Source organism: Grammomys surdaster, unplaced genomic scaffold (assembly GCF_004785775.1).
Source record: "Grammomys surdaster isolate TR1022 unplaced genomic scaffold, NIH_TR_1.0 752, whole genome shotgun sequence".
In the NCBI taxonomy this organism is placed as follows: domain Eukaryota; kingdom Metazoa; phylum Chordata; class Mammalia; order Rodentia; family Muridae; genus Grammomys; species Grammomys surdaster.
The window spans coordinates 4,808,031-4,824,078 of record NW_021605171.1 but is presented as its reverse complement, the minus strand read 5'-3'; the positions used below and the strand labels follow the sequence as shown (position 1 = coordinate 4,824,078).

General features: G+C 34.3%; 1 protein-coding gene across 1 annotated transcript in view; it reads left to right on the top strand.

Annotated features, from left to right (window-relative positions):
* The window catches only part of Ccser1 (coiled-coil serine rich protein 1), a 457,615-nt gene extending 443,727 nt beyond the window's left edge, over positions 1 to 13,888 (top strand). The window contains exons 8-9 of the mRNA XM_028782449.1: positions 2,337 to 2,414; positions 12,812 to 13,888. Coding sequence (XP_028638282.1) covers positions 2,337 to 2,414; positions 12,812 to 12,871 — 138 coding nt within the window. The 3' untranslated portion in view covers positions 12,872 to 13,888. The remainder of the gene's footprint in view (positions 1 to 2,336; positions 2,415 to 12,811) is intronic.
* Positions 13,889 to 16,048: the final 2,160 nt, after the last annotated feature.

The window sequence follows — 16,048 nt, the reverse complement described above, 5'->3', positions numbered from 1 at the left end:
GGATTCTCTCCTTTAGAGCCTGATTACATGTGTGAGCAACCTAACTAGTATATAAGCTGTATAATCTTTCAGCAAGTTTCATTTGAAGAAGTTTGTTTCTTTGGCCACTGTTCTCAATCTTCTAATTCTACTGATACATACTCATTAAACGGGAGTAAAAATGATCGATATATATACACACACAAACACACACATATGTCTGGGTCTAGAGTATGACTCTTATAATATATACAGTATTTTAGAATATTCTGTTGTGATTAGCTATCATGGCATTAAATGAATTTTTTACTTTCTCTAAATTTGACTTTTACATGTTCGCTTTGCTGCATTGTTCTCCCCTAAAAATGGTGTGATAAGTCACCTTTAACCTTATCCTTTACTTCTGACTCATACTGTAAAATTCATGACTGATTGTGTTTGTGGTAATAGGTATTCTGTGGAATTATAAGTTTTACAGGTAATACATTGCCAAATCTGAGGTGATCTTACATTCCTTCCACAGAAAAGTATAACTTAGTAAAGTTTGAAAAAGAATATAGACAGGTGGACCTGAAGAATAGTTTGGTACCACCTTACAATTACTGGCTGTACATTGACTACAGAAATTATATATTTGTTGTGTTTCTTCGATATATGACAAAGAGATAAAAAATTCTTCATAGTTTTTCACAGTTAGAATATCTTTATGTACAAGAACAACAAGGTTGAAGACAGACGAAGATCTAAATTGTCAGTTCTACTTACTGTCTAGTGTGATCTTTAACTCAGTGTTTATTTCGTGTTCTAAAGTGACAACAATATCTCTAAAATAACCATTTCATACATAGATTGGACATGTTACTTGCTACAGTGCCTGACATCTAGCCTATATTTAGTAATTTGTGTCTGCAGGAAGTAGTGATAATTACAGTGGTAAAGATTACAGTAGCAAAGAAAATGTAAATGTAGCCTAAAATTCTCTGTAAGTTCAAAAGCTGTATTTCTTTGGCTTATATGCATTTGCTTATTAGGATGAAAGTTACTGTATTAGCATTGTCATGTTAACTCTAATTTGCAACTTAATCACTCAGAGATATCGATAGGGAAAAACAAAATGAACAAAACCAACCAAACAAATTTATACCAAGTTGCATTAGCACACAGCACCCAATACCAGCATACGTTTAGTAACTGAAGCATCAGTAAATGTAAATCATGATGCATGTTCTTCACCTCACTCTGACTACACTCTACAAAATCTACCATGTTTCTATAATTCATTCACACATATGATTTTTTTAAATAATAAATTAAAAATCTAAACCATGTATTTTAATTAAGAAATATTTAATTCTTTACTGCTTGGAAAGGAAAAGCTAAAGTCAATTACATAATCATATTTACAGATTTATTTGTAAAAGTTATCTGTGAGAAATTGAATCCAATTAAGCTTCTTGTATCCCCTAAAGGAGGTAGAGAAATTGTGTTTGGTTCCCCTGAGGGATTAGAAAGGTAGTACAAAGCACAGGTGGCTGAGAATTTTGCATTTGCTTATCCTCAGATGCCCCTCTCTTTCTTACTTTGCTCTGAATTCTTTTTATACATAATATGAGGCCACAGACAAATTGAATTCGTGTGCTGGGATTTATTTAAAATGTTTCTGGGCTTTAATCATAGAATAGTATTTGGAGAATGATACTACTTTGGAATCATGCAGGGTTCTGTTCTTTCTGGTCTGGCTTTGTCCCTCTGGTATCATCCTTTGTCATGTCTGTACCGTCTGGACTAGCCTGGCATCCACTGGCTTCATTCTCTACTGCTTTTTTATTCCTCACTCTCCTTAACCAATTTTACACTTGCAGCCATGTAGGCCCATCATTGTAGTAAGCTCTCTGACTTCAGTTATTTATGAATGCTACTGCCCAAGAAAATCTCCATGTCACACTCACTTCCATTCTAAGTTGGTTCCAAAATAACACATCTTTCTGTTTGTAGCTGAGATGTCAGTAGAATCTTCATCTTAACCTACAAATGTGCCAATCTCGCCCAGTTACAAGACACATTTTGACAACTATGTTCAAATGTCTGAGTCTCTGTCGAGTATTCCGCATTCAAAAATACCAGAGTCATTCTTAGACTAGAAAAGATGGCAAAGTGGAATACTTGTAACTTGGAAACTAAGGTGTAAATACTTATACTAATTCAAAAAATAAACCAAAACAACAATAAAACCTGCCATAGTTGAGTGTACATGCCTATACAGTAGTTCGTGATTTAGAAATTAAGTTTTAGTAAGTTGAAACTATTAGCATAGAAACACATAGCTCACTATCATTGTGATTTTTTTTCCTTTGCAGGAAAAGGTACAGCATTTACAGAAGGCCTTTGCTTCACGAGTAGATAAATCCACGCAGACTGAACTTCTAGGCTGTGATGTAAGTATCTACATGAAACGAGTTTTATCTTCTTTATTGGTTTGCATACTTCCACAGCTGTATACCCTGCTGTGGTTTCCTGCATTGCCCAAATTAATTCATTGCTTATTCACAAGACAGTTCACAAACATCTTGGAGTGTTGAAAAGGATAATTCCAGGGCATACCAAACTCCTAAGCCAACATCTCTAACATGTTTTCCTGGTCTAGTAAATTTTAAGGCACATGGAAGCATGCAGAAGAATTGTAGGATAGTTTGTTTTAAAGAAAAGGTTAATTTATTTATTAGCAATTTAATAAAGTTATTATGCTTGCAATAACCTAAGGACAAGCATTATTTTTACATGCAGGCAAGTGAAAAAAACAAACAAAAAAAATACCCTCCAATTTCACAAGCAATTTTACAATAATGTCTTAGCTTTTGGGCTTTGGTGTAGGCAATGCAAGAAATTTAATTAGAGGTTAATAATTTTTATTAATGTAAAATTCTTGCTGATAGGATTGTAAAATGTGTTGTAATCAAATACTTTCCTAGAAATCCTGTATGACTTTGTAAAGCTAATCAAAATAACAATACTTTCTTAAATATAGCTCTAAATTTTTTGTTTTGTTGAAGTTCACGGCTTTACGCTCCCTATGCTAAAATATAAAGGGAGTCTTTTACTCATTTCTATCTCTTGTGAGAACATTTTCTTATACTTAAAAGTGATGAGAGAGATATCACTAATTTGTTGTCAAAAACTTGGATACATTCCACTTTAAATTTTGTCACTATTTCACAGTAGTGTCGTGATAAAAGTTTACATAAAAGTATATGTCACTCTTGTGTTGCCATGTAAACCAACACAGCATTTTGTGAAATGTACCATATACATGCCTACCTACCCAAATAAACCAGGTTGAAGTCTAGCACAAATTATTGTCAAAATGTAATTTTAGTTTAAAAGTACTAAAGGCTATACTTTTCCTGAGAGTTTTCTATATTTCTCATTTTCTAATACAATATTTACTTTAATGTTTTCCTTCTACATGTTTAAATATTCTACAGATGCTAACGTTATTACAGCAATATTTCTAGCACAGTTTTATATGTTATGTGCATGATGTTAATTTTACTTTTGAGAGAAAAATAGTTTTACTATATTAAGATAGTTTACCACAAGTTATCCACTATTTATCTCTTTCAAGAGACTCCTGCCCACACCAATATAACCATTTCAAATGTATATGTATGTATCAGTTTTTTAGGGTGTCCTCAACATGTATTTTAGATAATAATCTGTGTATTTTAAGTTTAGCAGTCAGATATATTTCAAAGAGAATTATAAAAGCTTGAACTGGATCTAACTGTATTGCAATATGCATCATAGCACATGTGCACTGCCGGTTAGCCTTGAATCCAGCTACTTCAAAGCACTCAATGCGTAAATGAATTACCTCCAGGAAGGTGAAACTTTTTGGTGTTGTGTAATCTTTGAGGTACCTAGAATGCTAGGAAATGTAATGCATTTTTAATACAAGACAAGGAAAACACTTGTGCATTTTAACTTGATATGGGAAAAAGTACTTTGGGAACCTGCATTCTAACGGGATTAGTGACTCAACATAAACAAACAAACAAGCAAACATAGCCACCAGGACATTTGCACAATACTGTAAGGTTTTTAAATTCCATTGTGAATGCTGGTGAGAACCTAGCTATATACTGCCTTCTTTAAACTTGTTTTTCTGTGACAAAAATCACATTTCTTTTTATTTATTTTTTGAACAATTCATCATGATACTTATACATTTTAAAAAGGAGTCAGTTACATACATGGTATTTCTCTTAGTGTCCTCATTGTTCTTATCTTGTCATCATATGATGAAGGTTGATCAGCCCTTCACCTGAGGCTAAGACAGAATACTTTACTAGCAACAATTCTCAGAGAATCCCACTTCAAGTGCTTGTGACAGTTTGGGGAGCTGATAACACCTGACAGTACTCTGTTTATGTTGATGTACTCTGAGTCTCCTAGTCAGTTGTTAGATAATAGAATCTGCAGAATCAGCAAATAAAGGTCTGGAGCCTGAAGAAAATAACTGTCCTTAGCTACATGCATATGCTATAGAGTACTTTCTATAATGAAACCTGGGAAAAGACATACTGTGAAATAGTTTACAACCATGAATCACCTGACAACTAGAACCTATGTGACTCACCCATACTTTTTGAGGAACAGGAAGTGTCATCTATCAACTGTGATTTGTAAATGTAAATAATTTAATATTTTCACATGAATTACTGTTCATGTGAAATTCACATTTTCATTTGAATTACTAGCTTTATATTTTCTTCATAATCTTTCTAAAAACAGTTTTATGTTAGAATTTTATAAACGCACACATGCTTGTTACATCTATTCATAATTTTGCTAGAGTTTTCCAGGAAAAAAAAAAAGAAGCATTTTGTAGAAAACTTGTCTATCATTCTTGGTTCTTATGTTTCCTTTCCTGGTTTTTGAAGCTGTCAGTATCAATCACTGGTTGTTCTTTATCATGTATCAGGTGGTCCATGTCAGACTACAAAAGGACAAGTTACCCATGACATTCAGGACATTATGTTTGCTGCACCTGCTGTATAAGAAAAAAAATCTATTTGAACGCAGAATAAAATATGTGAATAAAAGATTACCATAGACCAGTCTAATATTTTTTTTAAAAAAAACTTTTACATGAAGAATTTTTACCAGGACTCTCAAAAAGCAATAATTTCTTAGGTGTCACCTGGGCTATTGATACCCCGTGGGAGATGGATATGTAGAGTTGGGATACGACAGGGTTTACTAAAAGAACACATCAACAGGTTGACCTCCTTATAATATAAACCATGTAAACAAAGGTCTTCCCCAAAGAACATAGACTTCCTGTAAATATTTTAAAGCTTGAGAGCTACAGCAAATAATATTTTGATTAAAATATTTGAGAGTGATAATGTAAATTCAGCAGGGAAGCCCTTAAATATCAGAGAAAATTCAAGGCTTCATTAATTTAGTATCTTAGAGAAACATTTTACTTCCTTACTATGTTTTTTAAGAAGTTGCTTTTTAATAAATATGACTGCTTTTAAGTTTAAATTTTCATTTCAATTAGTACATTAATTTTATTCAGAATAATTCACAAAATTTGTCTTTTTAGTATTAGAAGAGAGGAGTTAGAGTGAAGACTATAGGAGCTAAAAGGGTTTGTGGCCCCATGAGGAGAGCAACAATACCAACCAACCAGAGCTCCCAGGGTCTAAACCACCAGCCTGGGAGCACTTAGGGAGGGACCAATGGCTCCAGCTGTATATGTAAGGGAGGATGGCCCTGTCAGGCATAGGTGGGAGAGGAGATCCTTGGTCCCATGAAGCCTGGACTCCGTGCATGGGGGAATTCGAAGGTGGGGAGGTGGGAGTGGGGGGGTAGGTAGGGGCACATCCACAGAGAAGCAGGAGGAAGGGGCGATGGAATAGGGGGTTCCTGGGAGGGGATGGGGTGGGGTGGGGATGGGATAAGGGGATAACATCTGAAATGTAAATAAAATGTCCAATAAAAAATGCAAAAAAAAAAGATTTACTACTTTCATTTATATGTGTTTTAAACTATAGAAGATGTTAAGTACAATTGAATTCTTAACATTTGATCACTTTTAAAATATGTAATTACTAGATAATTCATCAAATATTAAGTTGTTCTGATCAGTTTATGTATTACTAATGGTTTTGATTTGACTATTTAAAAATGGACATATTGTGGAATCACTCATATTTTTTATCCAATCCAGACTTACACTCTAGAAAAATAATAGGAAAATTTACATTATACATGAAGACACTGAGAGTATTTCTCAGTTCGGTTTTTCTGTGTAGTTTAAAACTTTTATTGGTTTTATTAAATTTCATTTTAGAGCTTCTACTAGAAGTTAGCGTATAAATATCCCTTAAGTATATTGCAAGAGTTTCTCCTGCCTCATTTGGGACAGTGCTATGGAGGCTTGGTTTTTACTACAGTTGTTGATCAGCCATATTTTAAAGTAGGGAGGTTATTTTTTTTACCAAGCTGACAAATTATCTCTGTTGAGTAGCTGTCAATTCAGCCTTCTCATTGGTTCCTAACAACCCATATTGTATTAACTCTTCCTGTTTAGACTACATTGCTGCCTTCATTGTTCATATTCAGAACATCTGATGGTGTACTCATATGTCCTGAAACTTACCAAAAAAAAAACAACATAAGGTCTGTCTTCAAATGCTCCATTTGTTAATATGCATTCAATGCAGTTATTTCTATTTACATCCACACAGTAAATCATACATTTGAATATTTATAAAGCTTTGTTTTAATCAAACAATTATTTTTCATATTATTTTTTTAAATGATAAATAAAAAATTGGTTAAAAGTGCTAACAGGAAACGCATTACACAGAATCTAGGCTTATTCAATATTGCTGGTCCTATAAATTGGAAAATCTCTTGAATTCATGTTCAACAAATATTACTATTTTCCTGGACTCTTTCACTGAAAAGCCCCAGATAGTCTCCTCTGGCATATGCAGTTGCTTAATCTGCAGAGTTAAGGATAACAAATGAAGAAACAATAGAATGCATCAGAAGGTTCTGGGTACATTGTGATAAAAGAGGGGACACAGGAAAGGGTGGCTGATTGTGTGTGAGGCTGAGTATGGATATTGTCAGAAGAGTTACACAGAAACACTGACACAGATAGGGGTGAGCTGTGTGCCTTGGAAGAGAAAAGAAAGTATCTTTGAGAAACTCTAATATTCTTCCGAAGACACTTTGAATGTCTTAGTCAATGACAGAATTTTGATATCATTGCTAAGGTCCTGGATATCAATAGTCAGATTAGCATAGAGATCACCTAGTATGAAAAAGGGAACTGTGTTAATAAATTTGGAAACACATTGTGTGGAGAAACTGACACTAGAAAAATAAGGCCTACGTGTAGGAAGAGGACCCAGTCTTCCTGTGTTCTGTGACCTAGGAACAGAAATAGTGGTGTAGTAACCCCCATCATTTCCACTTAACATAAGAAAAGAGAGTAAATTTAATGCAACCATAGTTCCTGATAATTGCATGTGTTTTCTCTAGTCCATTTCCCTGTCCTCCCTCCATGTCCCTTCTCTCAAGAAGAACTAAAGTAAGCACATTTGTCCCTTAGTATCTGACAGTTTTGTCCAGAAGCCCCATTAGAACTAATGTCAAGTACTCAAGAGTCCAGTAGCTATAAATTCTGTTGTATATGAGGGGTCATCTCCAGGTCACAGCCAATACATTATGCAATATAAACAATCTATAAGTATCTGCTTTATTACTTGGGAGTTGATGTTTTTAGCCACTTGCTTCACCCTCTGGGATTTGAGGGTCTTCAAGCTAAGATAACTTTTGTCAGTGAGAAAATTGAAATGGATTTTTTTAGGGGACAAAAGACTATGAAATTGATAGATTGAAGGTGCTTAAAAATAAAGATGTAAAGCAATTTTATAATGTAGTCATAGAGAATGAAGAGAAAAAGTTTCATAAATGTATTTATACAGAACTGGCACAGGAGCAGGAAATTTTAGAATATTCCATTAGAAAGTTTCTTAAAAGCATGCCACATATATCATTAACCTTATGCACTGTAAAGTAAGAATGCAGGGAAATTATACTCTTTAGTGATGCCATGTTAAGATGGTAATTACAATTGTAAATTTATGAAGCTGAATTAGTATATAGAAAATTCATACCAAAGAGTGTAATTTGTAGTTCAGAATACTTAAAGAGTCAATTCTATAAATATCAGAATTATTTCAGATTTATCATTTATTTTATGAATTTTATGTTTATAAATGGATTTACAGATTTGGACTTAATCCATCACATTGATGTTATATTCCAATGCAGTTATTTTTCTGGAAGAGAAACAGTATAAAATGTTTATAATTTTCTTCAATTTTAAGGAAAACCTGGAACTGGATGAGTTGTTTATTCTCTAGGCTGAAGCTGAGACTGATGTAAAGCTGAAAATACGTTTTATAACTCTCTGCTTCTGTGAAGTAGGCTGCAAAACTGCAACTAAATTTTTTTTTTTCTGGCTGTTTTGAGACAGGGTCTTATTAGCCTAGGCTCAGCTGGAACTTACTATGTAGTTAGTGTAAGATGGCCAAGAACTCATGTAAGCACTTCTGCATCAGTAACAGGCGTGAGGTACTACACCAGGGCTAAAGGAATAATTTTTATTTAATAGAGGTTTTACAAATATTCATTGACTCTGAAAAAATAGAATTATTTTTTCATGACAATATTAATAATATTACTCACAATTGTGAGTTATAAAATATGAAATTAAAACATATTTATGTAAAATAACATAAGCAAATATTAGTTAATGTGAGTGTGCATTTTTCATCTATGAAAGCCTTTTCTGTCACCTTGTCACATAAACAGAGTCACAGCTCCATATCACAGACATAGCCCAGATAAACTTAAATTTTGCCATGTTAAATGTAATAATTACAGTTTTACTGTATGATTTTCTTAATGATATAACTGAATGTCATTTAACTGTATGAACACTTAGTCCTTTTCATGTATCTTTAAAACATATCCTGTTAATGAACAGCCTTGTCACATGCACACTGTCTGGTTAAGAGATTATTGAGAATATAATAAAGTAGAATGATCCAAAACTCCTCAAAGGTACCTATAAAAATCTTCCAGCAGATATGTTTCCATTTTTTGTCACAGACAATGATGGAAAATAACACAAATATTCATTAGTAGATTTTATTTGATAAAACATTGGTCTGTTATCAAATAGATGGCTATCCAAGCAAAAAGAAGAGGAAAGCTCAATATTCCCTTATAGAGATGTCTTAGACATTAATAAGTTGATGCAATTTATAAATCTATTATGTAGTACCTCCTTTTATTTGTCTAATTCATAGACAACTCTACAAGGAGATAAGAGAACACTTACGTGAGAAGAAAAGCTAGCTAGTGCTCCTGAATAGGAGAGATGAGATGAAGGAAACTTCCTTTGAATGTGCCTGTGAATACGGTTTGCATGGAAAAGAAAAGAGGTAAAAGGCACGTGACATACCTGAACTTAATTGGACATCAAATAGTAACATACACCTTAGAAGTGAGTTTCTTTTTTTATACATCATGATTTATAATTTATTTTAAAATAAATCCTAATATATTACTATACTCTGCACCATCCACCAGAATTAGAAAGCAAGAATGACACAAAAATGAATAGACCAATGAGAACAAATATTTCCCTGTATAAAAAGTAGAAGTTGTATAGACAAAAGAACTTGAGTTTGGAAACACTTAAACAAACTTATCCATTTATGCACTGCCTCTGTTTGGCAGCTTCAAACCAACCAGTAGTATGTGTGTAAAACTCAATTGATGCCCTGTGTGCGGCTAAGCTCTACAATCTTCATTTATTCTCCAAGTACGTGAATGAGTAGAAGAAAAAGAAAAACAATTAATATATTAGAGATGAGATTCTTTCTACAAATAAGCCAGATGAGATTAAAACCTAGGTATGCCCTAAAACCCTGTGTCATGGAATGTCATGGAGTGAAAATTGCTGTTAGTACTGTGATACCACATGCCTCACAGTATTTACAAGACCTAGTAAAAACTCTAAAGCAGTAAACTATGGTACTTCAGCTTATCTTGGTAGACATACATGCAGAATGAAATTCTAAATAAGTATTCCATTCGGCACAGCTATTTCTTTTGGGTATAGTGTTTGATTGTTAGTAGATTAATGTATTCCTTTAAAATTTTGTCCTAACTTTAAACTTATATATTATTTTTAATTTACAAGCATATATTTTCAAAATCTTTTTATATATTACTGTTTGAGAAATACTTACCAGATAATCTCCCATTGAATTCTAATCTAGAATACACATCTGAAATGACTTCATTATTATTTTTTTTTATTTTGGGATTATAATATAATTACTGTACTAATGCATTCAAAAGCTCCTATATATCACTTTTGTTCTTCAAAATTAGGACATTATTTTACATTAATTGTTATTACATGCATATATATGCATGTAATATACACACACACATATATATATATATATACACATATATACCTATATTTACATATAAATATATATACATATATTCATGAATTCAAGGTGCTCAATCTGCATATTATTACTTATATGTATGTTTTCATGGCTGGCCATTTTGTGTTGGCTAACCACTTCATGTACTCTTCCACGAATGAAATCACCAATGACCTGAGGTCAGTATTTCTATTTTGGTCAAGCTTCAAAAATGGTATATATAGCTTGATCATGCTAGCCCTTTTAGTCCTGGGAATGCTTTTATTCCTGCCCATCATGTTAAAGCTTGTCTTTAACAACAACGACATATTGGCAGCCAAAGTATGAAAACTGAAACTGTAGATGCGAGTTTCTAAATATGGTGTTTTGCCCATTTCTCTAGTTAGAGATCTTCAGTGAGCTTTCGTTTCAGGGCAAAGGGAACTATTCTCCACTTCACTCAGCAGTATAGCTCTGTCCACTGCAGCAATGGCCTCAGAGTGATAATTTGAAAGCATTCAAGCCTTTCAGCCTCATTTTCAGAATGCACTGAAGAACCTGCATGTCCAAGTAATGAGCACTATTCTGAGACAACACACAAAATTCCCTTGCATGCAATTAAAATTTAACACTATACACACTACATTATACACACAGTCACACACAGAAACACACACATGCATTCACACTGCATGTCTCAGTACATTTTGGAGTGTAAAATTTGAATTCCTTAAACCTCATGACTGTTCATATTATCCATTTCCTAATTGTGTGAATTTGTAATGTCACACACTGTTCTCATACAGAACTGCTCTGAAGACACTGCTAGGTCACTGCACATTTTTTTAATACAGCTTTTTGATGTGGACTCATATAAGAGGATTTCTTTCTTTTTTAATTGTTTTAATTGTTTACATTCCAAATGTTGCCCCCCTTCCTGGTTTCCACTCCCAGAGATCTTTGCCCATCTCCCCATCCCCTTTGCCTCTGAGAGGGTACTGCCCCCACCTATTGCCTACCCATGTACCCTCTCCCCACTTTACACCACCACCACCCGCCAACATCCTTACTGCCTGGGGCATCAAGTCTCTACAGGCACATTTTGTCCCACTGAGGCCAGACAAGGTAGTCCTCTTCTACATATGTGCCAGGAGACATGAAAAAGCTCATGTAAGTTCTTTGGTTGGTGGCGTAGTCTCTAGGAGCTCCCAGGTGTCCGGGTTAGTAGAAATGTAGGTTTTCCTATGGGGTGAAGATTTCTTCTTTTTGTGTGTAATTCCTTCAGAATCTGCCAGTGCTACATTTGCTACAGATCTTATATGTCATTATACCTTATATACTGACACATGGCACTTATGTACATACAGGATATCATTGGTACATAACACAATATTATTGTGTTAATTCTGTGTCATGTATATCTCTTCAACAATTTTACTGTCCTTAGAAAACAGTGAACTATTCTACACTTCTTAGACATTACACTTTCTTTTGTGAGTATTTTCTTTTCTTTATTTGATATTTTATTTATTTATATTTCAGATGTTATCCCCTTTCCCTATTCCTCCCCCATTAAGCCCCTATCCCATCCTTCCTCTTCCTTATTTGCTCTTATGCCATTTAAATTACATGTAAGTATTAAGGTCAGTTCTAGGTTGAGGAACAAGCAATACAATAGATGCAAATAGTTAAGGAACAAACAAGACAATAAACCCAGATAGTCAGCGAACAAACAGGACAGAGTCCTGTGGTCACTCCCATAATCACTATTTCTAAGGGCTTATTTTCTTGTTTTAAAATGGGTGAAATATTTGAAATGTTTTAATTTCTAGATCATATGGAGTTTCAGCATTAATCACAGACTAAAAGATTGGAGTAATAATCATGATAGACTAAGGAAATCATCTTGGATCTTTGTGTGTAGGGCTTGGATAGTAACTGTGGTACACAAAATCTTCAAGAGAACTTTGTACAACTTGTCAATTATTAGGCTGTTTATCAGATTGTTTTTCACTTGAGGAATGCATAAAGCATTGAAAAAAACTATTTTGTACTTATTTGAAAGAAGGAAAAATGCATTTTTATGACAATGTTTCATTCTTTCCATTTACCTCACTAAAATAAATATTCTTTGTTAATGCTAATAACAAATTTTGACATAAAATTACCAATAGAAGAGTTTCATGTCAATCTGTATTTTTTATTTAAGTATTTATACATATAAAATCTTCATTTAAAATTTCATTTCGTTTTGTTATTTGCCATTCATTTCTTTTTGTTTTCTTCTTTTCAAGGCCCTGTGGAATCCCACATGCACTGGAAGCTTATTTAAACCAGTATATATTTCAAGCTAGATTTAATAATCATTTGACCACGAATAATTCATCACTGATCTTTGACATGTTAAATATTGAGTGAAATCATTTTTCCTATGAATCCTTCTGTTAACTATTTTGCAGAATGTGTAAGACAGAAATTGTTTCATCCTAAGCACTGTATACTTTTGCGTTTCTAAACAATTGCCACAGAATATTAAGATTCAATGAACTTATGTTTGCTTTTACTTATTGTATTTTTTTATAAAAATGTATCTTTTTATTTAAAGATAATCTCCACATACAAATTCCTAAGATGTAATATTCCACTTGGCAGTAACATTATTTGATCATCCTCCTTATCTATATCAACCGGGCTTCTTTTTTGTTGATAAACTTTGTTGTACTTATGTTACATTCTATATGCATCAGACAGATTGGAAATGAAGCTTTTGTTACCTCATCTTAGTGAGGTAGTTCCCAAGAATGAATTGGATTATTTGTAACCTCTTTCCATCACATTAACACCAGGAGGTGACACTGAGTATCTGCAAATGGAACAAGTATCTAACCACAGAATGTAATACAGAAACAGAAGCAAATTATGTTCTTAAAAAGCAGATAAACAAACTTAGCTATTGATCTCTCAGTGAATGAAGTTTGTTGAATGTATGTGGTATAAGAAGAGGCCTTACTCTGAATTAAACCTCTGTGGGTCCCTTTCTCTTGCCTTCCTATAATATCTCCACCTTATCAAACTGCTGAGTGTCCAGAAGTTACTCATGAGAGGCACACTTTATTGCAAGGATTGTTCAGTGTTACGGGCAGGATGTTGTTCAGTAGAAGGACCACAGGGCTAAGGAGAGAAAAGGAGGTCTTAATGAGCCACTACCCTTTGTAAAGACACAATAAAATAATTCTAATTATCAACAGTAATGTATAGAAATATGCCATTAAATTATTTGGGTCTTTATGTTACATATGTATGAATGACCAAATGCTGGGTGCAAACTATGGTGTTAAATAAAACTATAAATATATTTATTTACACATGAACATTGTATGTGCTCTTATTGACTTTGTCTCTTTAAGCATTATTTTAGGATCCAACATACTAAAACATTTTTGTTTCTTCAAAGGTTTTCTAGAGTTTATTCTCTTCTCTTCTTTTAGACGGTTTACATGTGAAATCTTTATATATAAAGGCAATATGTCATTCTCTTTTGTAAAGCATTCCTATCATATACGACTTGAATAGTCAGAATATTTTCAAAAGGAATTCAATTAAAGAAACTATGAAGTGACAAGAAAGACCAAATCAGGGTTTAATTACTACAGTCAATTGATAACACAAACCACTTTTGATTTCCTTAAAAGCCATTAATTATCATCTGTCAATGCAGAGGAAACAAACCAGCTTCCTCAAAGGTATAGCTTCAGGATCGCCCTTTATTTATTTATTTTATTAATTAATTATCTAATTTCCTCATATTCCAAATGTTGCCCCACACGGCCCCCATCTCAGAGTCTTTTCCCCATCCCTCCTCCCCTTTGCCTTTTAGAGGGTGCCCCCCCCAGCATAGCCCCTCCTTGGAGTATCAAGTCTTTTACAGGATTAGGAGCATCCTCTCCCACAGAGGCTAGACAAGACAGTCATCTGCTATGTATGTGCCTTGAGCCTCAGACCAGCCTAGCCTTGTAAACTCATAAGTGGCTTAGTCTTTGGAAGCTACCCAGGCTCCTGGTTACTTGACATTGTTGGTCTTCCTATGGGGTTGTCATCCTCTTCAAATCCTTCAGCCCTTCCCCCTGCCCCCCGACTCTTCCATAGGAGTCTAGGACCTCAGTCAAATGTTTGGCTGTGTGCATCTGCATCTGACTCCTTCAGCTGCTTGTTGGACCTCTCAGGGGACAACCATGCTAGGCTGTCTACAAACACAACATAACATCAGTAATAGTATCATAGTTTGGTGTCACCTCTGGGATGGATCCCAGGGTGTACCAGCCACTGATTTGTCACTCGTTGAGTCTATGCTCCTTTTTTGTTCCTGCATTTCTTTTGGACAAGAACAATTTTGGGTCGAAATATTTGAAGGTGGATTGGTGTCTCCATCCTTCTACTGCCAAACTACTGGAGGTTGTCTTTTCAGGTTCCATCACTGTTAAGATTTTGGCTAAGGTAATTAACCCACATTGAGTCTGGAGCCTCCCTCATCCTAGGTCTCTGAAATTTTCTAGAGGATCCTCCCACCACTTGCAGCTGTCTTTCCTTCCAATCATTCTCCTAGACCTCTCCTTCTGGGCTTCTCCTCTGTATCTCTCACAAACTGATTATGTGTCCCTTTGCCCCTTCCTCCTCCCCTCTCCCACCCAGGTCCCTTCCTCCTGTGCCTCACGTGATTATTTTGTTCCTTCTTCTATGTGTGATTGACGCAGCCTCACTTGAGCTTCTTTCTTGTTTAACTTCTTAGAGTCAGTGGGTGTATCACTCTATAATAACAACAGTTTACATTGTGATCGTGATATCTCTCCTGACTTTCTCCACTACCCCTCTCTCCCTTTATCTCTTCCCCATTACTGAATATATAATAGCGTGCTCACAAATTACTACTTTCAGTTTCAAAAATATAAAACATTAAAAAAAGGAGTTTCAGAACTTTTCACCTGTTTACTTTAGAGGATAATTTTTTCTATCACTCTTCATTTAACTGTAACAGTATTTTTTTTGCAAGTCTTACTAAATAGCATAAACCATGTATAAAATACTAATTGGGGGTTATAATTATTTCTATAAAAAGGTATGAACATGCCGGGAAGTGGTGGCACACGCCTTTAATCCCAGCACTTGGGAGGCAGAGGCAGGCGGATTTCTGAGTTCATGGCCAGCCTGGTCTACAGAGTGAGTTCCAGGACAGCGAGGGCTACACAGCGAAACCCTGTCTCGAAACACCAAAAAAAAAAAAAATAATAAATGTATAAACAGTATTAAAATAATTATCTGCATTTCATGGAGTACACACATCAAGGCTAATAATTATTTTCAACAGCCAAAAAATAGGCATAGGGTTTCTGTGAATGCTACAGCTTGTATATCTACATTATTTATTGATTAATAAAAAAAGCCTGAAAATTTACTTACATATTAAATACAACATGTGTCCTTATTTATCCTAGAAACATAGGAAAGTATGGATTAACAAATATGCCTGTTACATT